Source organism: Lethenteron reissneri, chromosome 6 (genome assembly GCF_015708825.2).
Source record: "Lethenteron reissneri isolate LAM-NWPU_2019-01 chromosome 6, ASM1570882v1, whole genome shotgun sequence".
Classification (NCBI taxonomy): domain Eukaryota; kingdom Metazoa; phylum Chordata; class Hyperoartia; order Petromyzontiformes; family Petromyzontidae; genus Lethenteron; species Lethenteron reissneri.
In genome coordinates, this window is record NC_083784.1 from 7,772,613 (window position 1) to 7,800,524 (window position 27,912).

The 27,912-nt window shown below is 48.9% G+C and overlaps 1 protein-coding gene across 1 annotated transcript; it reads right to left on the reverse strand.

Annotated features, from left to right (window-relative positions):
- On the reverse strand, positions 1 to 27,842 carry LOC133354493 (opsin-5-like). The gene is made up of 5 exons (XM_061571377.1): positions 27,408 to 27,842; positions 17,340 to 17,630; positions 9,183 to 9,279; positions 6,172 to 6,406; positions 1 to 668 (listed from the first exon to the last, which is right to left on the reverse strand). Exons 1-5 carry the CDS (start codon positions 27,493 to 27,495, stop codon positions 42 to 44), a joined length of 1,338 nt encoding a protein of 445 aa, XP_061427361.1. The 5' UTR covers positions 27,496 to 27,842; the 3' UTR covers positions 1 to 41.
- Positions 27,843 to 27,912: the final 70 nt, after the last annotated feature.

The following is a 27,912-nucleotide window of genomic DNA, read 5'->3' on the forward strand; positions in this document are numbered from 1 at the left end:
ACCTACGCGAGACGCGGAATCACGCGAGACGCGGCCACGAGCTACGTCCCCCTCTTCTCCGGCTTGCGCCCCGCAGGCGCCGTCTCGAGCAGCACGCGGTGCGTGCCCCCCACGGGAGACGGCGGCGGCGGCAGCAGCAGCCCCTCCGAGCTCGGCGCGTAGGAGCCGCCGCCGCCGTCGAAGCTGACGAGCGGGATCATCGCGGCGACGTCCTTCGACGGGCGCGGGTCGTCATCCGTCGTGCCCTCCACCGCTTCGTCGGCGGCATCGCGAGCGGCGGCGGCGGCGCTGCTCCTGCGGAGACCCACGCCGCCGTCGCCCGGCGGATGGGACCTGCCCGCGGGCCTCGCCTCGGTGATGCTCCACACGCGCTGGGAGCTCCTCCGCGCGGCGCGCTGGGGGGGCAGAGGGGGCGCGCTCTCGCTGGACGCGCCCGGGCGCCGCGCGTCGAGGCAGGGGCAGGCCATGGAGCGCAGCTCCGCGCGGAAGGAGCGGCTGAACAGGTAGTAGATGAAGGGGTTGTAGACCGTGGAGGATTTGGCGAAGAGGCAGGGCAGCAGCGCCACCAGCGGGGAGATGGAGCCCGGGCTGCGGAATAGCGACCAGAGGCTGACGATCGCGTACGGAGACCAGCAGCCGATGAAGCCGACAGTCACCAGCACCGCCATCTGGAACACAGCGTGGGCAAGGCTCACATTCGTACTCAGTGGTGGAGCGTCTCCAATATTCGTGGTCACACAGAGATCAGCTGTCGCAGGTGGCTGTGAGTCACAGGCAGCGGCCGTCCCTTCAGGGAGAACACCGGTGCCAAATGGTTGAGACGTACCGTGACAGGCGTCTGATTTATTTTTAAAATCCTTCATATTAAGTTCACTTGTTTGCTTGCTTGCGCGCTTACGACCGTGCAAATCTTTCGGTCGTTTTTTAACCCACTTCCCGTGATCCAATCGAGCTGACATTTTACACACTCGTTGTTCGTGACAATTTATTTTCGTGAAATTTTTTTCCAAAATTTTACACTTTTTAGGAATTTTTTTTTTATATTTCATTACCAATTGCTTAATGGTGGCAGGAAATCATCTGACCCATAGGTGGCAGCCATCTCAAGCCAGAGGACGAGAGGACTCTAGCCGCCACGCATATAAAGGATTTATAGTGAAAAACTTTGTTTTTACGGGTTAATTTTTTCATTCAATGATTTCACCGGGATAATCTGCTAGAGGTGGGAACATCTCGCTTTGCTACGGTGTCCCCAGCGTCAAGCGACTCACACGCCAGGCAAACCCACAATCGCACCGATACAAACATGTTCATATCTACAACGTATACATTTTACGGGTATACAATGTAACATACATTTTTATAATTGGTGCCTTGCACATTATACAATGCATAAAGGCTGCCTTGTCTGCATGCATACAATGCATCTGATATTGTGGTTATATAATCCCAGATACATTGTATAAATACTGCCTTGTACATCATACAATCTGTAAGGTCTGCCTTGGCTGCATGCATACAATGTATGTGATATCGTGTTGCTATAATCCCAGATACATTGTATAAATACTGCCTTGTACATCATACAATCTATAAGGTCTGCCTTGGCTGCATAAATACAATGCATCTGATATTGTGTTGCTATAATCCCAGATACATTGCATAAACACTGCCTTGTACATTGCATCAAGGCTTCTCTCTCTCCTTCGACTGCCACTCACAACCACCGCAGCCTCATCAATCGGCCCTCTGCCAATCTCGCTGTGCCCAGCCCAGGCGCGCCCTTGCTGTCCCAAAGTCGCACAGGGCGACGTCTGATTTTGGGTTTGTTCCCCAGATTCACGCGATCCCCCCCCCCCCTCTCTCTCGCTGGCTCTCGGTGTAATTCCCAACACGTCACCGCCGCACGCTTCGGCTAAATTGTTCAATTGTCTTTGTCAGTGTTTCCTTATCCGGCACGGTCACCCACGTTTGTCTGGATTAGCCACGGTTGGCTACGTACGGTGCGAAAGAAGTTCAGCTTACACGCGTACATACGTTCGATTTTTTTTAGGCGGAGATCACACGAATCGAAGCACGAACACCTGAGAGGGGGGAGAGGGGGTATGCACTGCCGCGCACTACAAACACCTTCTTCGGGAGGACGCGTGTTTGTATTCGTATTCAATTGTGCTCTCAAAACAAGTCACCGTGCGAGAGAATACTTTGACAGGCGTCACAACGCGAGCATCACGCCGCTTGACGTGGACGTTCGCAGAAACCGACGTCTCTGTTACGTCAGAGAGAGAAAAACCGAACGCGGCCACGCGTCGACGGGCTGGTGACGGTCGCGAGCACGTGGCACGGGAGATGCCCACAGCCCCCCCCCCACCACCCCCCCCCCACCACCCCCTTCCCCCCACCCACCACACCCTTCTCTCCCACCGCCCCTTTCCCCCCACCCCCCTCCTCCACCCCCCCACCGCCTTCCGCCCCCTCACCGCCCCCCCATCACCCCCCTCCTACACCGCCCCCGTCACCACCCCCTTCCCCCCACCCCCCTCCTACACCGCCCCCCACCCGCCTCCCCCACCGCCCCCCCACCACCATACATACACCCCTTTCCCCAGCCATCATATTCAGCCCTTTTTCAATCCACTGCTGGATGAAAGCCCCCCCCCCCACACCACCCACGCGATGTAAGTCATGGGGGTTGTCTGACCATGCTTCACCACGCCGCTCACCACGCCGCTCACCACGCCGCTCACCACTCCGCTCACCACGGCGCTCACCACGCCGCTCACCACGCCGCTCACCACTCCGCTCACCACTCCGCTCACCACGGCGCTCACCACGCCGCTCACCACGCCGCTCACCACGCCGCTCACCACACCGCTCACCACGCCACTCACCACACCGCTCACCACGCCGCTCACCACACCGCTCACCACACCGCTCACCACACCGCTCACCACGCCACTCACCACACCGCTCACCACATCGCTCACCACACCGCTCACCACACCGCTCACCACGCCGCTCACCACGCCACTCACCACACCGTTCACCACGCCGCTCACCACACCGCTCACCACGCCACTCACCACGCCACTCACCACACCGCTCACCACACCGCTCACCACACCGCTCACCACTCACCACGCCGCTCACCACGCCGCTCACCACGCCGCTCACCACGCCGCTCACCACGCCGCTCACCACGCCGCTCACCAAGCCTCTCACCACGCCGCTCACCACTCCGCTCACCACGCCGCTCACCACGCCGCTCACCACATCGCTCACCACGCCGCTCACCACGCCACTCACCACACCGCTCACCACACCACTCACCACGCCGCTCACCACGCCACTCACCACGACGCTCACCACGCCGCTCACCACGCCGCTCACCACGACGCTCACCACGCCGCTCACCACGCCGCTCACCACTCCGCTCACCACGACGCTCACCACGCCGCTCACCACGCCACTCACCACGACGCTCACCACTCCGCTCACCACGCCGCTCACCACGACGCTCACCACGCCGCTCACCAAGCCGCTCACCACGCCGCTCACCTCGCCGCTCACCACGCCGCTCACCACGCAGCTCACCACGACACTCACCACGACACTCACCACGCCGCTCACCTCGCCACTCACCACACCGCTCACCACGCCACTCACCTCGCCACTCACCACGCCACTCACCACGCCGCTCACCACGACACTCACCACGACACTCACCACGACGCTCACCACGCCGCTCACCACGACACTCACCACGCCGCTCACCTCGCCGCTCACCACACCGCTCACCACGCCGCTCACCACTCCGCTCACCACACCACTCACCTCGCCACTCACCACGCCGCTCACCACGCCACTCACCTCGCCACTCACCGCGCCGCTCACCACTCCGCTCACCACGCCGCTCACCACACCGCTCACCACGCCGCTCACCACACCACTCACCACGCCGCTCACCACTCCGCTCACCACACCGCTCACCACTCCGCTCACCACGCCGCTCACCACGCCGCTCACCGCGGGTTGGTGAGGACGCAGGGCCACGCAAGTGGCAGCATTTTCCTTAATAAACACATTGTGTTTGTTATTATCTGAAGATAAAATGTATCCTCACTACTCGCACGCAGATCGGTGGCGTCGTTCAAGTAACCGCTTTTTAAATTGCAAACATTTTCCTCGCGGCGTTGAGTTGGTGGCTCACGGTGATTTAAATTCAACAATAATAGCAGCCTGGTTGGACACTGGAACAAACAGTGTCCCGGAGAGAGTTGGAGGACCATTGATGATAATGTTTTAGTTTAAATTTAGTTTTATTATTTTTATAGTATATGTATTATTTGTCTCTTAACTGTGATTTTTAAATATGTTATTATTATTTTTTTATATTCGTTGAGAAACACTCAGTCTGTGCTCTCCAATTGCCTGGGTGAAACGTGGCGCTTGGTTTTGCCCAATCCTGTCCAGAAAGTTCCACAAACTTCATAATCCGATTCTTTTGTTCTTTCAGAATCAGAATACTTATTTATATTGGAGGAATCCGATGAACTACGAAGCTCCGTATCACAGATGTCTGGTAGTGTTACAGATTTCCAGTAACTCATTACACTAAGAGCATAGAAGTGCAGTCCATCACCATGGATTGTGCTGGCCTGTCCTCTTGCTGCTCGTCATGCAGCGCCCGCACGCAAGCCCTCTGGCGACCGGTTCCTGCACGGTGGTCGCCCATCCACGCACTAGCCAGGCTCAACACCTGCTTAGCTTCCCAGATCTGAAAGGAGTTGCAAAACAAAATGATGCCCATTGTGACGGACGTAACTCCGCACGTCTCTTTGTGTCCGGCATCAAAATACGAAACGTGACAAGAGGGGCCAATGTGGGTCCTCACCATTCCCGTAGGGCCCTACAGTATTTCAATAATTAGACGTTTCGGGATGGTCTCCCTCAAACCCCTCCCCCCTCCTTTGCCAAATGAACAAATAAGGTAATGATGACATCAAACAAAACACAGCACACAACAGTGGGGAGGCCAGGAACAGCTCAGATATTCGTCGGTGTTGCTGGCTTGTTCCACAAAAATGTATTGCATTCCACTACCCCTGGGATGGATTTCATTCCACTACCCCTAGGATGGATTTCATTCCACGACGCCTGGGATGGATTTCATTCCACTATGCCTGGGATGGTTTTCATGCCACTACCCATGACATGGATTTCATGCCACTACCCCTGGGATGGATTTCATTCCACTATGCCTGGGATGGATTTCATTCCACTACCCCTGACATGGATTTCATGCCACTACCCCTGGGATGGATTTCATTCCACTACATTTGGGATGGATTTCATTCCACTACCTCTGGGATGGATTTAATTCCACTACCCATGACATGGATTTCATTCCACTACCCCTGACATGGATTTCATGCCACTACGCCTGGGATGGATTTCATTCCACTACCTTTGGGATGGATTTCATTCCACTACCTCTGAGATGGATTTCATTCCACTTCCCTTGGGATGGATTTCATTCCACTACCTTTGGGATGGATTTCATTCCACTACCTCTGGGATGGATTTCATGCCACTACCCCTGGGATGGATTTCATTCCACTACCTTTGGGATGAATTTCATTCCACTACCTCTGGGATGGATTTAATTCCACTACCCATCACATGGATTTCATTCCACTACCCCTGGGATGGATTTCATTCCACTACCCCTGACATGGATTTCATGCCACTACCCCTGGGATGGATTTCATTCCACTACCTCTGGGATGGATTTAATTCCACATCCCATCACATGGATTTCATTCCACTACCCATGACATGGATTTCATTCCACTACCCCTGGGATTGATTTCATGCCACTACCCATGACATGGATTTCATGCCACTACCCCTGGGATGGATTTCATTCCACTACCTCTGGGATGGATTTAATTCCACATCCCATCACATGGATTTCATTCCACTACCCATGACATGGATTTCATTCCACTACGCCTGGGATGGATTTCATTCCACTACCCCTGACATGGATTTCATTCCACTACCCATGACATGGATTTCATTCCACTACCCATGACATGGATTTAATTCCACTACCCCTGACATGGATTTCATGCCACGACCCCCGGGGAAGGGGCAGGGGCGAGCCACCTTGGTGAGGCGGCTCTCGACGTGCCGAGCGGTGGGCGTGCGCCGCTTGCTGCGCACTTGGTGGTACGCGCGCCGCAGCTTGCACACGATGCCCGCGTAGCACAGGCCGATGGCGATCGCCGGCAACAGCAGGCAGAGCACGAACATGGCGTACAGGAAGGCCGCGCCGCCCGGCGTCAGCTGCAGCTCGGCCCAGGCCAGCGTGCACGACACGCCGAACGGCTCCACGCCGTAGCTGCTCGCCACACGCGCACAGACCACCCCATGCGGGCCCTCAGTGGACGGTTCACTCGTGCACGTGTGTGAGTATGTTGAACTTCTTTCGCACCGTACGTAGCCAACCGTGCTAATCGGAGGCGCGGAGGAAGGACGATAGGCTAACACAAAAATCTAGTTCGAACGAAAAAAGTAGTTTTTCAATCTAGATGATGATATTATTAGATGATTTTATTGAAAAGGTCGAGCATTGAGGACGGCCGCAGAAGCGCATCTAAAAGTGCGTGCGATGCGGTGACCGCCGCCTTTGTTCAATGGTCAGCCAAAAGCCGCCGCTGCTGCTTCTGCTGCGAGGATGACCGGAGTTGCCGTAATGGATCATGCTGCTTGACGAGAAAAGTGCTGCTCTCTGCCTGTTCTTCACAGACACATGTTGGGCTCGGCTGCTCAGATGCCCCGTTGATCCTTCTCCTGGCCAAGGCTAAGGGCGGCAGTGAATGATACTGCACCGTAATATTTCGATTTAAAGCTTTCGTGACTGCAGGGATTCATCTTCTTGGTTCTTTCGGTAAAGTCACATAGAAGGGAAGTAATAAAATAAAAAAATAAAAACATAATAAAATAATTCTCACGACGTTTCGGCCACAACGCAAGCAGCCGTCCTCAGGTGAAGAAACGTCGTGAGAATTATTTTATTATGTTTTATTTTAATTATTTTATTACTTCCCTTCTACGTGACTTTACCGAAAGAACCAAGAAGATACTGCACAGGTTCTGCCCCTCCACCGCTTGCCCAACTTGTCATGGATCAGCGCGGTGAAGTCTGGATAAACAACCCGCGTGGCCGACGTGACGTGCGGGGAGCCATTGGATCCCGCGGTGAATTGTCAGTTACTGATGATGATGATTGTGATGGTGACGTTTAACAGAGCTCATTTGGTAGTACATGTTGTTTATTCCATTTATTGTGAAATTCCGTCACAGTTCCTATGATTGTTTTTGCATTGCTTTCATGGCTTTATTTTGGTGATTTCGAAAAGTGTATTGGTTTAGCCATGTTTGTTTGTTGTAGTATAGAGTTAGACTGATGGCCTTAATATAAGTTGTCTTGTGGTTGTTGTTGTTGTTGTTTGACTTGCATCCCACTGGGATTTTTGCAAACAGCGTTGGTGTACGGTGTTTTTTTCTGCAATATTTTGCCATCTTTTATTGGATTTTCTGTTTGCACTTAGTCACATATTCACTTTAAGATGTTTTTTGTTCATGTTTTAGTTATTTGTTTGTTGCGGTTGCACCCGATTCAAGAGCTGAATGGCTCACAGGGCTATACCTAATAAATGAACCTGAACTTGATTTGAATTCAGTTGGAATAAAATGCGTGCGAATTTTATTTGCAATGCAGTGATGGGAAACCAGGATGTAACTCATGGGGACCTCGATAACCCTCTCTCTCTCTCTCTCGTTCGTCCATCATAGTTGCTGATGACCATGGCACGTTTGTCATTTTGTTGGGTTTTGATGAGTGCGCAGATGGCTGAACAGGCCATTCCGAGCCGGGAATTCCCTGTGGCACACTGGACAGGTCAGGGAGGATGTAGAGCTCTGAGGTGCAGCCACCAGTCCTTCCTTGGTAGATTTGCGCTGCTGCCTCTTCAAGATAGCACAGGAGCTTCTCCTACTCTCACAGAGGACTGCACCGTCCTGTACTTTTCTTCTCCAGGCAGATGATGACCATTGCTGATGATGTTGATGATGAAATGCAGATGATGGGAGCAGTTGGCCGTTTCGGTGGTTACTGCACTCCGCTATGAACCCCGTGACCTGAGTTCAGGTTCCTGGCCTTGCCTCACGGCCGTGGATTACGAGCAAAAGATCTTCGCCGATCGTGCCACTGCTGCCCCCAAACTTAACCAACTCACTTGGAGAGGTTAAATATGGTCACACGACCCCCAGTTGACCGACGCGGCGTGGGGAGGCCTCCACCCATACAGCAGTGGGTTGAAAACGCTCTGGCGCGCATCGATGTCATAAAAAACGAAACTATAAAACTATTTTTTTAATTCTTGGTTCTTTCGGTAAAGTCACGTAGAAGGGAAATAATAAAATAATAAAAATAAAACAGAATAGGACGGCTGCTTGCGTTGTGGCCGAAACGTCGTGAGCATTTTATCTTATTATGTTTTATTTTTAGAATTGTATTTTTTCCCTTCTACGTGACTTTACCGAAAGAGCCAAGAATATAAATCCATGCAGTCACGAAAGCTTTAAATCGACTATTTTTTTTTTATTTTACCAGGTAAGGCCCACTGAGCGAAAAGCTCTTTTTAGAAGCGACCTGGCCACAAATGACAGCTCAACGAAGTTTGCTTATTATGTGGAAATCGAGAGCAGAAAAAAAAATCCACACGACCACGGAGAGAGAGAGACACGCAAACTCCAAATATACAACAGGTGTCAGGGTCGGGATCGAAGCCACGACCCCCTGTATACCGGGCGAGGGAGTTAACATCTCTTCTAGATTTGAAGTTTTCGTGACTGCAAGGATTCATACTCTTAGGTTTTGTCGGTAAAGTCACGTAGGTAAAAAAAATAATTAAAAGTTAATACATTTATTTCCATTATTACTTTTATTAACTTTTAATTTTATTTTTTACCTACGTGACTTTACCGAAAAAACCTAAGAGTAGTTAACATCTCGCCACCCTGGCATTGTGAATGTGGCCCAAAGGCCTGTTTCGGCTATAGAGGGGGGGGGGGGGTCTTTGTCTTTGGCGGAGGTAGAGACGAGAAGGCACCTGCCCCATCCCAGGAGAGGGAGGCAGGACCAGAGCATCGCGTAGGCCCACACCGCCACGATCACCACCACCATCGCTCGCTTGGTCATTTTCTTCACTGCGGACGAGAAACATCGATCGAGGTTAACGACAAACTTCTAGATTTGAAGCTTTCGTGACTGCAAGGATTCATATTCTTAGGTTTTTTCGGTAAAGTCACGTAGGTAAAAAATTAAAATTAATAAAAATAAAATAAAATAAAAATCATGATTTTTATTTTTATTTTATTCAATCCTTTATATTAAGTTCGCTTGCTTGTTTACGATCGTGCAAATCTTTCGGTCGTTTTTTAACCCACTTCCCGTGATCCAATCGAGCTGACATTTTCCACACAGACTCGTTGTGCGTGACAATTAATGTTCGTGAAATTTTTTTTCCAAAATTTTACACTTTTTAGGACAAAAATATATTTAATTACCAATTGCTTAATGGTGCAATGCAATCATCTGACCCATAGGTGGCAGCCATCTCAAGCCAGAGGACGAGAGGACTCTAGCCGCCACGCAAATAAAGGATTTATAGTGAAAAACTTTGTTTTTACGGGTTATACTTGTTTTTATTTTACTTTTATTAATTTAATTTTTTTTTCCTACGTGACTTCACCGAAAAAACCTAAGAATATTAACGACAAACCTCCGATTGGCACGGTTGGCTACGCACGGTGCGAAATAAGTTCAACGTACACACACACAACAATGATTACGTACACACTTACGGGTGCACTCACGCCCCCCCCCCCACGCACCCCGCGACCTTGTCACGAAACAGAGTTGTTAAAAGATAATAATCGATAAACCTGTAATTGTGTTCAGAAATTACTACCCAAGCTTTACCCATTCGACGTTTCATTTTAAGGCCTCTGTCTTATTGATGAATGCACTGTGGGGTTATTTTTCCCGGTTCACAGCGCTTTGTGCACCACTGCCAACGCAGCAGTTAGCAGCATTGCCGAATCGTTTCTTTCATTTTAACGGCATCTTAACCGTGTGTGTCACTGTGTGTGTGTGTCACTGTGTGTGTGTGTCACTGTGTGTGTGTCACTGTGTGTGTGTGTCACTGTGTGTGTGTCACTGTGTGTGTCACTGTGTGTGTGTGTCACTGTGTGTGTGTCACTGTGTGTGTGTCACTGTGTGCGTGTGTCACTGTGTGTATTGACTTGCGGAGCGGTAGTGTAGCGGTTAGCGCTACGCTGTGCTACGAACCTGGCGACCCGGGTTCGATTCCCGCTCACGGCCAACACCGGTGACGATTATTTGAACCGGTCCTGGGGCCTCCCATAGGTCGACTCAGCCTCAAATGAGTACCTGGTGCGGTGTGTAAACATCGCCACTGGGGAGACAAAGACGGCCGGGCGTGGTGCCGGCCACCCACCCCCTCGTGTGCCGTGCCGGCCTAAGTAGGTGCTCGCGAACAGCACTTGCCCCTACAGTCTGTTAAGGCTATATGGGGGATCTTTGTCTTTGATGTGTGGTTGTCCACCAAAGGTTAATTTGAGCTATTAGAGAGGTAAGGAAAAGTTTCCCTCGCACCGACCTCGGACAGCACACGGAAATGTGTTGTCATTGTCAGTTTCAAACGTAGGCTTTCGCGACCAATATTATTCATAATTAAGGGGTTTTTTTGGGTTGTATATATGTTGAACTTTTTCGCACCGTACGTAGCCAAAAGTGCTAATCGGAGGTGCTTTATTGTCATGCCACCGCCTCCTTCGCCTGCTAAGGCATTCGACCAACACAGAAAGTGTATCCACAATAGAGGTTTCTTTGGGTTAGATCGCGTCGGTATAAATGTGTCGTTAACCAGCCACCACCCGACACATCCAACCATTAAGGTTTGTCACGTAAACAAAACGCGCCAATTAGCTACTACTTCAGCCCACCGGTGTGTTGGAGAGTAAACCCACAACATTTAGAATTTGAGCACGACGCTTCGCCGGTAATTACATCCGGCATCATTATGTTATCATTGTCATCGTCTTAAAGCTTTCGTGACTGCAGGGATTCATCTTCTTGGTTCTTTCGGTAAAGTCACGTAGAATGGAAATAATAAAATAAAATAAATAAAACATAATAAAACAATTCTCACGACGTTTCGGCCACAACGCAAGCAGCCGTCCGCAGGAGAAGAACAGGTCTGTCTTCTCGCAAGCAGCCGTCCTCAGGTGAAGAACAGGTCTGCTTGCGTTGTGGCCGAAACGTCGTGAGAATTATTTTATTATGTTTTATTTTTATTATTTTATTATTTCCATTCTACGTGACTTTACCGAAAGAACCAAGAAGATTGTCATCGTCGTTATCATTGTTGCCATCATTACGATCGCTCTCATCGGGTCCGAGCGAGCAGGGGTGAGACGATGGCGTGAGTATGAAATAAAGAGGACGCACGTGGCGAGGATAATTTGAAAGGACACGTGGAGACAACCCTTTCTCAACCGCTTCCATTCCATCCATCGCACGGGTCCGTCAACTCTGGCTGGATTCAATCCGTTCCCCGGTTGCCCTCCAGTCCACGGTTTAACTCCAGCACTCGGCTTAGATCTATAAAGGCTGTTATTGGCCACAATATCCAAATGCTGAAAGAAATGACTCTGCTACTTACTCAATTGGGATCACACACAGTAGTCGCAGCAGCAGCAACAGGGGCTACAAGGTGCATTGAAAAATGTTGACACTCCGACTGATGCTCCTGTTGTTGTGGAGTGACTCGTGCAGCCAGCTATGGCTGCAGAGTTTGGTAATACATGTTGTTTATGTCGTTTATTGTGAAAATTCGGTCACAATTCCTATGACCACTGTTTCATTGCTTTTATGGCTTTATTTTGGTGATTTTTGAAAAGTTTTTTGGTTTGGCCTTGTTTGTTTGTTGTAGTACAGAGTTAGACTGATGGCCTTAATCTAAGTTGTCTTGTGGTTGTTGTTGTTTGACTTGCATCCCACCGGGATTTTTGCACACAGTATTGGTGTACGGTGCTTTTTATGCAATATTTTGCTGTCTTTTCTTGGATTTTCTGTTTGCACATAGTCACTTTAAGATGTTTTCTTGTTCATGTTTTTGTTTTCTGTTTGTTGCGGTTGCACCCGATTCAAGAGCCAAATGGCTCACAGGGCTATATACCTAATAAATGAACTTAAACTTGAACTACATCGTGCCTTACTGCAAAACAACGTATCAGGACCCTCCTGAACGAGAGTCTTGAGACTCGGTGAGACTTTTTTGGGTGAACAGAAGTGACGTAATAAGTAAGAATGTTTTTCCTTCAAATTGCACCCAGTGAACATGTAACGTTTACTGGCTTCAGAGGCAATTGTGTAGTACCACTTGTGAGTGTGTGTGCGTGTGCTCTTGCGGAAAATGTTCAAAGGTGAATATCTCTTCGAATCAGTGAACACGTTCTGTCGAATCAGGGGAGCAGCGGTGAAAATCCATAGTGCCGATCAATGTGAAACGACATTCACTTCAAGAAAATTGGTGAACCATTGGACAGCCAATTTTAGTTGGCAGATTGCGGGAGTTTTTATTTGGGACAAATTTTTTTTTTTTAATAGATATTTTTATATATAAAATAAATATTCTCGGTTGAGTTTTCGGTCACAACAATATCTTTATTTTTCTAAATATTTTTTTTCTTCCAATAAACTGTTTGTAAATGTACAGACTCATTGTTCGCATTCATAAATTAAATATTTATACAATCGTATGCTAGTGTTTTTAGCAATGTGTTCGATTATCACGGTTGGCTACGTACGGTGCAAAAGAAATTCAACATACATGCATGCAAAATCAAATTCAACACATTCATAAATACCACTGTGTGACCTTAAACGAACAAAAAACATAATAGCTGACAATGTGCTCAATGTCTTTTGCGTCATTGTAAACGTTCTCTCAAGAAGGTCTAGTGCCCGAAACGTCACCTTTCGTGTTGTTTGTTTCTTCTGATCAAAGCCAACCAGTGTGCTTTGAGTTGTTTTCGATATTGTGGAAGGCGTCAACCTTACAAACATTCCAAGAATGCCAGTGAACGTCGCTCACATCAAAATCATGGCGCTCGTGATCCGATCTCCGCCCCCTATTTGAGATAAGATCATCCGCAATGAAACTTGTGAGCTTGTAGTCCACCAACATTATTGTGAAAGTTCATCACTGCCGTCCTGAGACATAGCTGAGCGTAAAAAAAAAATTTCAATCAAATTCAACTTTTGCCGAGCAACCAATCGCAGCATGTGATTGACGTGGGGAGGGGGGGATGAGATGAATCTTCTAAGGCACAGACACGGAGGCTGTGTGGGGTTTCTATTTGTTCACGAGTCAACGAGCGACGGTTATGTCGGGGGGGGGGGGGTACACAGCTCTGAAGTGGAGACGACGTTTTCGTTGCTCCACTTTCGGCTCCATCAGCTGACTCGTCTACGAGGGGGACAAGCCCGTGCCTGACTTCCCCAAACACTCTCGACTTTTTGCCCCGCCTCGAAGGGCAGCTAAATCGTCGCCGTCGTTCGCTGCCCTCGATCAATCTTCTTAAATCTACAGCAGCAGCAGCGGCGGCGGCATCGGTAGCCCTAATCCCCCGTTGGCCGTCAATTCACCCTTAGAGAGAGAGGAGAGAGATTGAGCTCAACGACTGCTCTTTCCTCCCACTCGTCAGCTACTAAATTCGCCTCCATCGTGACCCCGAATTTGTGACATCGAGTGGAAGGGAGGGGGAGGGGGTGGAAACTAATCACGACAAAATCTTTGTAGCCCCCACCCCCCTCTGCGACGAGATGTGTTGCTTCTCATGGGGGTGCATTGGCCAGCTGACACGCAGATGGGACATTTAAGCAAAATGTCACGTGACGGTCACGCACTGCCGCAGAGACCTCTGGTTTCTCTTTTTGTCCCGGAGTGCGCGGTTCTAATTGCTCGCCCAGTGGGTCTGGCCCCAGGAAGTCAACCCCGGCGGGCAACTTGCGGCGACCCCGTGCGGAGCCATCGCCACGCGCATCCGTGACCTCGCAGCGCGACGGACGGCACGCCGAGCACGCGGCCACCTCACGACCCCGTTGCTCGACTCCTAGGGGTGACGATTCACGGCGTTCTGTCCGCCGCTCGAGGGATGATGACCCTCCTCCCCCTTATCCCACGCGGCGTCGTTCGTTTCGAGTGGACTTCGACACGGCGGTCAGTGCGGTTCGGAAAATTAAAGGCGACCCACAGCAAGGTGATTGTGGCCATGCAAACTCAAACTGTGGGCAACGTAGTACACCACTGTCATCTCCGCTCCTTCAGCAGAGGAATAGCAAAAGCTATGCAAACTCTCTTCCTGAAAATCCTCTCGTGGCGAGCAGCAGAGCCCGACGCTGGCGCATAGCTCCTGAACACATTTGCTGCCACGCGCAACAGCAGGAGATTAGCGTAGTGCGGGCCAGCGACGTGGATGAACCAGAAGTGGTTCGGATGTCACTTAAATAAAAATGGCATTAGCTGTGGCCGAAAATTGAACTCGGGTTTTTAAGCGCAGCGTGGTGGAACCACTGTGCCACCGTCAGCTTGGGACATCGTACAAAACAAATTACGAATATAAATTATTCAGACAAACCTCACTCAGGCTTTTAAAAGTTGTATTTTTCACAAGGGTTCTGCATTATGATTGGCCATATTTAGTTGTTATTCTTGCTTTTGTTGACGAGTTCATTGCCTGTTAGAGGAGAGCGGAGGAACCAGAGGTGACCCAATAGCGTACCATCGCTAATTGCACAAACCGAGATTGGTCAGCAACTTTTTTATTACACGCTTTTATTTAACTCACTCCGTCTGTTGTCGTATCCTCAAAAAATCTTCTAACTCAATTTTGACCCACTTTCCCAATGTGCTATCGACTGCAAACTTGGTATACTTATGTCATACTGATGACAAGACTATATTCTATCATAAAAATTGTAATATATATATTTTTAAACATTTTACACGCTTTAATTGAACTCACTGTCTGTTGTATCCTCAAATCTTGTAACTCAATTTCAACCGTCTTCCCAATGTCGTATCGACTGCAAACTTGGTATAGGTATGTCATACTGATTACAATACTATATTCTTGCATTGAAAACATTTTTAGAATCTTTTTTACGACTCTAATTGTCCACGCTCAACTCACGTTGCCTGTAAATCACCACGTGGTCCCTGACGTCACGGCAAGCCTCGGGGAGCCACGCCCAGGGGCAGGGGATGTGGAAGGAGGGGAGGGGCGATGGGGGAAAGGGGGCAGGGGGAGGGGCAGCTCGGACAGTACTTTCATTAAAGCGTGTTTAAAAAAAAAAGTATTTTTTAAATATTTTGTATTATTTTTAAATCCTTTATATTAAGTTCACTTGCTTGCTTGCTTGCGCGCTTACGACCGTGCAAATCTTTCGGTCGTTTTTTAACCCACTTCCCGTGATCCAATCGAGCTGACATTTTGCACACAGACTCGTTGTGCGTGACAATTTATTTTCATGAAAAAAAATTCCAAAATTTTCCACTTTTTAGGGATTTTTTTTTCATATTTAATTTAAAATACCAATGTGATAAAAATGAAACTCTTACTCAAGAAAAACAGAGATGAATAATAAAATAAAACCGATGCCACGCATATAAAGGATTTATAGTGAAAAACATTGTTTTTACGGGTTAATTTTTTACTTGACCAGGTAAGGGCCCACTGAGCTGCATCGCTCTTTTCCAGAAGCGATGTCGCCATCACAAATGATAGCTCGAGGAAGGGGCTCGTCGCCGCGTGGACATGTATCGTAGCAGCCAAATACTCTGAACGCGTGACGTTGAATTATGAATGTGGAGGGTAAAAACCGGAGGACCGGGAGAAAAATGAAACGTGACCACGGAGAGAGAAAGGCATGCAAACTCAAAATACTGTATACAAGAAATAGGGTTTGGATCTAGCCCGCAAACCTCCTGTATACCAGGCGAGATAGTTAACACCTCACCAACGCGGTGCCCCGACTCTCCGTGCTGTCGCTCACCACGCATTCGGAGAATCACAGCGTGCGACTTTCCCCGCGTGTTTGCTTCCAAAAACCCTCAAAAAATGTTCATTGGCTCTCCTAAGAACTTACTCGGATGACACCGCGAATTTATTTGTCGCGTTGTCCATTGCAACAGCGACAAGAGGCGGTGGTGCCAGGCGGCGTCTCTCCGGGTAGAGGATTTAGAGGGCGATGGTCTACAGCTAAGCCAACGATGGATAATTGACAGCAAAAAAAACCCGAAACCACCAGAGATGGGGGGGGGGGGGTGCAATCCATTTCACTTACCAAGGGTTCTGTCGTAAAGAAAAAGGCACAGCTAAAGAAACTATTGACGTGTTAAAAAACGCATCGAATCTTTCCAATCCATAATTACAAACACCAAAGAGTGAATAAAACAGAAGTGCTCCAAGCTTAATCTAGTGGAGAGCCGTAAAAGAGAAAAAAAACAACGATGGGAATGTCTTTATTTATTCATGAAAACCCTGTTCCCGCTGCGTTCCTACGACCGCTGAACAGCGAACCCGGTCGGGTTTACGCGCCAGTCAATTAGGGCTAGACGGAATTCCCATGGCACCCTGACCAGGCACGCACGATCTCCCAAAACACATTCCTGCGGAGGGAGCTGGTAGGAACGTTGGGTTGCTCGGTCAATGGCCAGGGTCAACGGCGGCGTGGTGTATTCCGCAAATATGGCCGACTGTGAGGGCGGGCACAAGCCGGCGTGAGTAGGTTAAACGTTGAGTTTTATAAGGGCACCACGGGGTAACCAGCCCCTCCCCACCCAGCCCCAGCCCCACCCCTCCCACCCCCCACCCAGCCCCTCCCCACCCGCCCTTCCCCACCCAGCCCCACCCTCCCCACCCAGCCCCTCCCCACCAGCCCCTCCCCACCCAGCCCCTCCCTCCCCACCCAGCCCCTCCCTGCACGACGGACACAATAATCCCCTGTGGGCTGGTGTAACCAGGAGGTTCCTACCAGTACAACCGGTCCTTAGTTTGCTTTGCATGGCCACGGTCACTGTGACCTCGCGTCTTCGACGTTCCATCCACGAAGGAGGCCGTGTTGTTGACAACAACCACAAACAATAACAACAACAACGAGATGCACCAACTCTCACCGTGGACCTGCGTCGAGGTGCCCTTGTAACGCACCGCGGCCATGGCCGTGAGTGTCCCCATGCTTGCTGTGCCGAAGAAGAATCCCGCGAAGGCGTAGTAGGTGCACACGGACTGCCCCCCGAGCCAGCGGTGGCTCCACGCCGAGGCCACCGCCAGCGGGTAGATGGAGGCGGCGATGCCCAGGTCGGTGAGCGCCAGGTTCACCGACAGCAGCTCGGGGCCATTGAGCCGTGCCCAGCGGCGCGCCGCGACTCCCAGCACGGCGCCGTTGCCCAACAGGGAGAGCACCGCTACGGGGAGGGCGGGAGGGGGAGCGCCACCACGGCGGAACTCATTCGTTCACTCATTCGTTCACTCATTCATTCACTCATTCAATCGCTCATTCGTTCGCTCACTCATATATTCACTCATTCACTCACTCATTCATTCACTCATTCACTCACTCATTCGTTCACTCATTCGTTCATTCATTCTTTCACTCATTCGTTCACTCATTCATTCACTTATTCGTTCACTCATTCGTTCACTCATTCCTTCATTAATTATTTCACCCATTCGTTCACTCATTCATTATTTCACTCATTCGTTCACTCATTCGTTCACTCATTCGCTCACTCATTCGTTCACTCATTCATTCACTCATTCGTTCACTCATTCGTTCATTCATTCTTTCACTCATTCGTTCACTCATTCATTCACTCATTCGTTCATTCATTCTTTCACTCATTCGTTCACTCATTCATTCACTCATTCGTTCACTCATTCGTTCATTCACTCATTCATTCACTCACTCGTTCATTCACTCATTCGTTCGTTCGTCACGCGTGGTCAGCGGTGGAACGCTGCGCCGAACGTGTGACCTCTTGCGACAGCGTTCGCGTCAACTGCCCTTGGCTGCCGTACACCGGCGTCTCGAGTGATTTGTTAGATCCACGGATCACGGGGGGGGGGGGTGATGGTGGGGGGGGGGGGTGACCACGAGAGTGGCGCCATTCCTTTGAGGGTCGCAGTCCACCTCGAGCGTTGACCGCCGGCTGGAGTTTCGCAATTTGCTGCTGCAGGGGTTTGCGCATCAGGACGGGGGCGCGACGCGGCGTTCACAAAGTGACACCGCAGCCGTCTCCCTCCAACTGAGCTCTCGATCGCGAGGAGACCCGTCGCAGATGCTGACGGTGACATTGCGGACCAAGTCCAACCGTCGGATGACATGAAGGCGCCTTTAGGCATCTCCGCAGCCGGGTACCCGATACCCGTACCCTATCTGATACCCGGCTACCCGTACCCCGCCGGGTACGGGTACCCGTTTGCGACCCTGGTGCGGCCGGGTACGGGTACGGGTAGGCCGTGAGTCACTGGTGAGTAACCGTTTGTCACTCATTTCGGGTAGGGAACGGGTACCTGTACCCGGCCGGGTACGGGTACCTATTTGCGACCCTGGTGCGGCCGGGTACGGGTAAGGAATCAAAACCCGTTTGCGACCTCTGAGCTGCTGTGTGGAGGGGGCCGCAGTGACAGCGGCTCACCGCGAAGGAGAGTGAGTGGCCTTGATGTTTGGTTCTTTCGGTAAAGTCACGTAGAAATAAAATAAATTTAATAATATATTACGACGTTTTGATTGCAACACAAGCAGTCGTCATCAGGTAGAACTACATTTGAGAGACAAAACACAGACACGGAGACACACGGACAGACACACAAGCAGAGAGAGACAACACAGAGACACACAGAGAGAGACACACACATAGACACACAGAGAGAGACAACAAAGAGACACAGAGAGAGACACACAGAGAGAGACACACAACAAAGACACACAGAGGGAGATAACAAAGAGACACAGAGAGAGACACACAGAGAGAGAGACACACATAGACACACAGAGAGAGACAACAAAGAGACACAGAGAGAGACACACAACATAGACACACAGAGGGAGATAAAGAGACACAGAGAGAGACACACAGAGAGAGAGACACAGCATAGACACACAGAGAGAGACACACAGAGAGAGACACACAACATAGACACACAGAAAGAGACAACAAAGAGACACAGAGAGAGACACACAGAGAGAGACACACACATAGACACACAGAGAGAGACACACAAAATAGACACACAGAGAGAGACAACAAAAAGACACAGAGAGAGACACACAGAGAGAGACACACAGCATATACACACAGAGAGAGACACACAACATAGACACACAGAGAGAGACACACACATATACACACAGAGAGAGACAACAAAGAGACACAGAGAGAGACACACAGCATAGACACACAGAGAGAGACACACAACATAGACACACAGAGACCCAATGCCTCTGTGTCGAGGCCTTAAATAGAGAGAGAGGGGGGGGGGCAGAGAGCGAGGTGGGTCTGCGGGAGCAGAGAAATTAGCATGTCAATGAGAGAGTTGTGTGGAAATCCACCCCGCGGTGGCCGGGGGAGAGAAAGACCCAGCAAGACTGGTAAATTTTAGAGAGAGTTGTGTGGAAATCCACCCCGCGGTGGCCGGGGGAGAGAAAGATCCAGCAAGACTGGTAAATTTTAGAGAGAGTTGTGTGGAAATCCACCCCGCGGTGGCAGGGGGAGAGAAAGACCCAGCAAGACTGGTAAATTTTAGAGAGAGTTGTGTGGAAATCCACCCCGCGGTGGCAGGGGGAGAGAAAGACCCAGCAAGACTGGTAAATTTTAGAGAGAGTTGTGTGGAAATCCACCCCGCGGTGGCAGGGGGAGAGACAGACCCAGCAAGACTGGTAAATTTTAGAGAGAGTTGTGTGGAAATCCACCCCGCGGTGGCCGGGGGAGAGAAAGATCCAGCAAGACTGGTAAATTTTAGAGAGAGTTGTGTGGAAATCCACCCCGCGGTGGCCGGGGGAGAGAAAGACCCAGCAAGACTGGTACATTTTAGAGAGAGTTGTGTGGAAATCCACCCCGCGGTGGCAGGGGGAGAGAAAGATCCAGCAAGACTGGTACATTTTAGAGAGAGTTGTGTGGAAATCCACCCCGCGGTGGCCGGGGGAGAGAAAGATCCAGCAAGACTGGTACATTTTAGAGAGAGTTGTGTGGAAATCCACCCCGCGGTGGCCGGGGGAGAGAAAGACCCAGCAGGACTGGTACATTTTAGAGAGAGTTGTGTGGAAATCCACCCCGCGGTGGCAGGGGGAGAGAAAGATCCAGCAAGACTGGTACATTTTAGAGAGAGTTGTGTGGAAATCCACCCCGCGGTGGCCGGGGGAGAGAAAGATCCAGCAAGACTGGTACATTTTAGAGAGAGTTGTGTGGAAATCCACCCCGAAGCGGCCGGGGGAGAGAAAGAGCGAATAGACCTATGAAAGCCTGGTACATTTTAGAGAGAAAAATAGGCAGTTGTGTGTCTCTCTCTGTGTGTCTCTGTGTTGTCTCTCTCTGCTTGTGTGTCTGTCTGTGTGTCTCCGTGTCTGTGTTTTGTCTCTCAAATTTAGTTCTACCTGATGACGACTGCTTGTGTTGCAATCGAAACGTCGTATTCTATTATTTAACTTATTTTCTTTCTACGTGACTTCACCGAAATAACCAAAGAGCAATTCCTGCAGTCACGATAGCTTCAAATCGAGAGTGGACTTGCCTGGTGGCCACGTGACGTTTCAGGGGGCTGAGCTGGTGGTCCTATCTGTAGGTGCAGGTGCCACGGTGGCGAGATGTTAACTACCTCGCCTGGTGTAGGGGAGGTCGTTGGTTCGATCCCGATCCTGACGCCTGTAAGCTTGTAGTTTGTGTGTCTCTCTCCCCGTGGTCTCGTGGGGTTTTCTCCGGGTCCTCCGTCTATTTTCCACTCCACATTTTGGCTGCTGTTAATGTCCACGTGATGATAAGCCACTTAGTTGAGCTATCGTTTGTGGCCAGGTCGCTTCTGAAAAAAGAGCTACATAGCTCAGTGGGGCCTTACCTGGTAAAATAAAATATAAATGTTTATGGTTGGGCCGGTGCTATGAGGGTGCAGGGCTGGTGCCCGATGTTGTAGAGCCCGTGCTAGGCGTGTGCCGTGCTAGGCTGGTGCCGTGCTAGGCTGGTGCCGTGCTAGGCTCGTGCCCCGCACCACCACTGGAGACGAAACTCGGCCATTCTTCTTCGTCGGCCTAAGATCTACCAACACTGTGCAGTAGTTTACTGGAAAAAAAGGTCAATACCGGTACCAGATCTCGCTCCAAATCAATCAATCCCTGCCACCCGAAACACAGATGCCAATTTACCGACTATCGGAGTCAAACCCGGACAGGTGGCAGCCCTGGTTCGGCGCCATGTCCGACGTTTCTCCACGTGTTCCACGGGGAGATTTTTTTTTAAAACTGAACACGAAATCATTCGCCCCGATTTGGAGCAACGTAAGTTCAGTTTAACAAAATAAACACGCAGACAATCCCAACCCCTTCACCGCATATCTGTTCATTCATGTAAAACAAACATTTGAACGCATCACATCAGCCGTGCAGCATTATGCGAATGAACAGTTGGTCACATTCTAGATTTGAAGCTTTCGTGACTGCAAGGATTCATGTTCTTAGGTTTTTTCGGTAAAGTCACGAAGGTAAAAAATAAAAATTGAATGAAAATCACGACGTTTCGGAGGCAACAAAAGCTTCCGTCTTCAGGTGGAACCGTCACAGCACGATAGCTTACTTGATACAGCTATCGTGCTGTGACGGTTCCACCTGAAGACGGAAGCTTTTGTTGCCTCCGAAACGTCGTGATGTTTATTTTATTTTTATTTTACTTTTATTAATTTAATTTTTTTACCAACGTGACTTTACCGAAAAAAACCTAAGAATAAGTTGGTCGCATATTTCAAACATTTTAATAGAACCATGCACCTCCAATGAGCGAGGTTTTGCTATGTACGGTGCGAAAGAAGTTCAACTGTCCCCTCGGGGTGACTCAAATTGCCTTCTCTCAGTTTCTCATTCATTGTCGAGATTCTCCAAGGTCTCGAGTCTGCATCATCATCATGGGTTCAAGCATCCTCGCGTGCACAAGACAAAGATCCCCCGTATAGCCTTAAGATATCATCTTCTTGGTTATTTCGGTAAAGTCACGTAGAAGGGAAATAATAAAGTAATAAAAATAAAACATAATAAAATACAATTCTCACATTATTTTATTATTATCATTATCGTATTATTTCCCTTCTACGTGACTTTACCGAAAGAACTAAGAAGATGAATCCCTGCAGTCACGAAAGCTTTAAATCGAGCCTTAAGATACCGTTGGGGACAAGTGCTGTTAGCGAGTAGCACCTATAAAGGCCGGCACGGCACACGAGGGGGTGGGTGGCCAGCACCACGCCCGACCGCCTTTGTCTCCCCAGTGGCGATGTTTACACACCACACCAGGAACTCATTTTTGGGGCTGAGTCGACCTTGCGGGGACCCAGGACCGTTTCGGATATTCGTCACCGGTGTTGGCCGTGAGCGGGAATCGAACTCGGTCCGCCGGGTTCGTGGTGCAGCGCGCTAACCGCTATGCCCCCGCTCCCCTCGCTTGCACACTCGCTCACTCACACTCCGCCAAGGTGCCTTGACCGATGCATCTTGGGGCCAGTATTTTTTTTAATCGGTTCACTTTCCATTGCCAGGATTCGAACCTGCCGACCTTTCGGCTCTGGAATCGCATCCTCGGCCCTCTTGAGCGCTGTGAATCACGACCCACGGGGGGGGGGGGGCGTTCCTCGTGGTTGTTTCTCAGTGTTTATTCACTCATCTTCTTGGTTCTTTCGGTGAAGTCACGTAGAAGGGAAATAATAAAATAATAAAAATAAAACATAATAAAATTACAATTCTCACGACGTTTCGGCCCCAACGCAAGCAGCCGTCCTCAGGTGACCGAAACGTCGTGAGAATTGTATTTTATTATGTTTTATTTTTATTATTTTATTATTTCCCTTCTACGTGACTTTACCGAAAGGACCAAGAAGATGAATCCCTGCAGTCACGAAATCTTTAAATTGAAATTTATTCACTCACTTTCAGAGCGAGGGGAGGGGGCACTTTCGTCGGTGAGACATCATCAGTTCGAGGGCCCGCCACACATTTGAAACCATTGGGGTGTTTGACAGCAGCACGATGATGGTGATGATGGGGGGTGTTGTCGTCACGTGTTGTGCATTGCCAGGGGGCCGCACTCAAGGCCACCGGGGGCCGCCAGTGGCCGCGGGGCCTTGCGATGAAGAGCCACGATATTCTTGGTTTTTTTCGGTAAAGTCACGTAGGTAAAAAAAAATAATTAATAAAAGTAAAATAAAAAAAATCACGACGTTTCGGAGGCAACACAAGCTTTCGTCTTCAGGTGGAACCGTCACAGCAAGATAGCTGTATCAAGTGAGAGAAATTCCAAGAAAACAGTCCTTGTATATATACTGGTTGAGGGTGGGTACTTTTATTTTTTTTACCTACGTGACTTTACCGAAAAAACCTAACAATATGAATCCTTGCAGTCACAAAAGCTTCAAATCAAGAGCCACGATCTTTATAAATAAATCATTCAGTGATAATGCTGCTGCTGCATTAGCAGCGGTGCACAAGCACAAATAACAACAAAAACGCCACCTTTTCACATTCGCCAATAACACTGTGGTCTCAAAAAGGGGGCAAAAAAAGCCACGGTGTTATTGATGAATGTATTGAGTTTATTTTTGTGATCGTGTACAGTAATTTAGCGACGATTAGAAGATTGACACTGGCGATTGTCTAAAGTGTGGCGATGTTCAAACCATGCAATCTAGGAATATACAATCACACGTGGCAGAAAAAAACATAAATAAATATACATAACGTTCATCAATGGGCAGAAATAACAAATAAGACAGACAGAAGCCGATTCAGAAAGCAGAAACAAGGGAAGGTGAATGCGCCTCGAGGCGGGGTTTAACGATAAGACATTTCACTCTGAACACGACAAGACATTTCACTCTGAACACGGTAAAACATTTCACTCTGCACACGATGACACATTTCACTCTGCACACGACAAGACATTTCACTCTGCACACGACAAGACATTTCACTCTGCACACGACAAGACATTTCACTCTGCACACGACAAGACATTTCACTCTGAACACGGTAAAACATTTCACTCTGCACACGACAAGACATTTCAATCTGCACACGACAAGACATTTCACTCTGAACACGGTAAAACATTTCACTCTGCACACGACAAGACATTTCACTCTGAACACGGTAAAACATTTCACTCTGCACACGACAAGACATTTCACTCTGCACACGATAAGACATTTCACTCTGAACACGACAAGACATTTCACTCTGCACACGACAAGACATTTCACTCTGAACACGGTAAAACATTTCACTCTGCACACGACAAGACATTTCACTCTGCACACGACAAGACATTTCACTCTGAACACGGTAAAACATTTCACTCTGCACACGACAAGACATTTCACTCTGCACACGACAAGACATTTCACTCTGCACACGACAAGACATTTCACTCTGAACACGACAAGACATTTCACTCTGAACACGGTAAAACATTTCACTCTGCACACGACAAGACATTTCACTCTGCACACGATAAGACATTTCACTCTGAACACGACAAGACATTTCACTCTGAACACGACAAGACATTTCACTCTGCACACGACAAGACATTTCACTCTGAACACGGTAAAACATTTCACTCTGCACACGACAAGACATTTCACTCTGCACACGATAAGACATTTCACTCTGAACACGACAAGACATTTCACTCTGAACACGACAAGACATTTCACTCTGCACACGACAAGACATTTCACTCTGAACACGGTAAAACATTTCACTCTGCACACGACAAGACATTTCACTCTGCACACGACAAGACATTTCACTCTGCACACGACAAGACATTTCACTCTGAACACGGTAAAACATTTCACTCTGCACACGACAAGACATTTCACTCTGAACACGACAAGACATTTCACTCTGAACACGACAAGACATTTCACTCTGAACACGGTAAAACATTTCACTCTGCACACGATAAGACATTTCACTCTGCACACGACAAGACATTTCACTCTGAACACGACAAGACATTTCACTCTGAACACGGTAAAACATTTCACTCTGCACACGATAAGACATTTCACTCTGCACACGACAAGACATTTCACTTTGAACACGGTAAAACATGTCACTCTGCACACGATAAGACATTTCACTCTGCACACTATGACACATTTCACTCTGAACACGACAAGACATTTCACTCTGCACATGACAAGACATTTCACTCTGAACACGGTAAAACATTTCACTCTGAACACGATAAGACTGATGCGTGCGATTTTTTCCTACGTTAAAAAAAGTAATCTCCTAGTTATTTTGAACTGCTGGACATCTGTGAAACTAGAGCTTCATAGCTCATCGGATTCCTCCTCCAGTATAAATAAATATTCTGATTCGGAATGACATCGGTCTGATAAATCTGTACCGCAATTACGAGACGTCGCACACCCAAGCGAGCGGTGTGGATCTTCGACATATATACGACCCCACGTTATTGGGATATGGGGCCGTCCATAAATGACGTCACGCGATTTTTGACGATTTTTTACCCCGCCCCCCCTTCGTCACACGGCGTCACAAAAAGTGAAACCCCCCCTCAAATATGACTTCACAAAGCTCTGCCCCCCCCCCCACCGAAAAAATTCAACATGCTTCAAATCGCTTTAAACTATTGTCATTGTAGTGCGTATTTAATGTGGCGCTGCGCTCTGATGTTGTAGGAGAAAAGATTTATTAAAAAGTCTATTTAATTAAGTAGAACGTGTTGTCTATATTTATTTAAAGTTGCGCATTTTGATGTGACGTCACATTTCTCAAACCCCCCCCCCACCTCGTCACACATCGTCACAAATGTCTGAACCCCCCCCAGGTGCGTGACGTCATTTATGGACGGCCCCTATTCTTTTTTTATTTGACAAAAAAAGAATCGAAAATATTCTTTATCCCCAGAAGGAAGCGCTTGTCCCTGCAATCAGTAATTTGACTCAATCGCCATCTCGCCGATTGCGCCACCAGCCGTTGTACTTCACAAAAGCACACCATCTAGATTTTAAGTTTTCGTGACTGCAGGGATCCATACTCTTTGGTTCTTTCGGTAAAATCACGTAGGTATAAAATGAAAACGTTTCGATTTCAACACAAGCAATCATCATCAGGTGGGAAAACCACAGCAAATATTTTTTCCCACTTCAGCAAAACATGTTCTTGCTGTGGTTTTCCCACCTGATGATGATTGCTTGTGTGGCAATCGAAACGTCGTGATTTAATTTATTTCATCTTCTTGGTTCTTTCGGTAAAGTCACGTAGAAGGGAAGTAATAAAATAATAAAAATAAAACATAATAAAATAATTCTCACGACGTTTCGGCCACAACGCAAGCAGCCGTTTTATTATTATGTTTTATTTTTATTATTTTATTATTTCCCTTCTACGTGACTTTACCGAAAGAACCAAGAAGATGAATCCCTGCAGTCACGAAAGCTTTAAATCGAAAATTCATTTATTTCATTTTATACCTACGTGACTTTACCGAAATAACCAAAGAGTAAAAGCACACAAATTTAGTTTATCGTCAAACCACCAAAGCGCAAAGTTGCTGCATGATGTCCCAACCCCACAGACAACATGTGTGTGTGCGTGTGTGTGTGCGTGTGTGTATGTAGCGGTATGAAGTGGGAGCGGTGGTGCAGCGGTTCGCGTGCTGCGTTACGAACATGGCGACCCGAGGTCGGTTCCTGCTCACGACCAACATCGGTGACGATTATCTGAGCCTGGTCCTGGGCCTCCCCTAGGTCGACTCAGCCTTAAATGAGTACCTGGCGCGGTGTGTGAACATCGCTGGCCCACCCACCCCTCGTGTGCCGTGCCGGGCTTCATAGGTGCTAGTCGCTAGCGGCACTTGCCCCTACAGTCTGTTACAGGCTGCACGGAGTGGCTCTTTGTCTTTTCCTGCGTGAGGGGTGTGCGTGCGAACGTCGCGTGAGCACGAGGGACTTACTTACGGCCAGGAGGAACGTCCCTGCCGCGATGTCAGCCGTCGGAGAGAGCTTGGATCGAAACTGATCGTCCTCACCCTGCTCTGCCATGTCCCAAGAACGCGTTGCAAACCCCAAAAGCCAAAATTTTGCGAGCGCGTGTGGTTATGTTATTTTTATTCACCCAATAAAATTCTATTTAATACTGCCTCTCAATATATTAGCACGGTTGTCCACGTACCGTGCGAAAGAAATTCAACATACGTACTCATATATATATACACACACAAAAAAACCTCCTGTAATTCCCCATCAACCTGAAATACCGTCCACGTAACGTGGTTGTGCAAATACAAGCACGTGAAGTAAGAAGGTGCGTGATGTTGTGCTGTGTGTGGCTGCCCAGGAGCTCAACAGAGGACGAGTTGTTATACTCCGCGTCTGATCTCGAACGGAGAGTGGTGGGCGGGCAGAGAGAGAGAAGAGAGAGATTAAAGGGGATGGGGGGGGAGACAGCTCCACTATTGC

Excerpts from the sequence above, each read along its gene's own strand:
- LOC133354493 (XM_061571377.1), bottom strand. The coding sequence starts at position 27,495 with ATGGCAGAGCAGGGTGAGGACGATCAGTTTCGATCCAAGCTCTCTCCG. Across the intron at positions 17,631-27,407 it reads GACGTTCCTCCTGGCCGTAA|CGGTGCTCTCCCTGTTGGGC; the intron begins GTAAGTCCCTCG and ends CCCTCCCCGTAG. Across the intron at positions 669-6,171 it reads TCGAGAGCCGCCTCACCAAG|ATGGCGGTGCTGGTGACTGT; the intron begins GTGGCTCGCCCC and ends GCTGTGTTCCAG.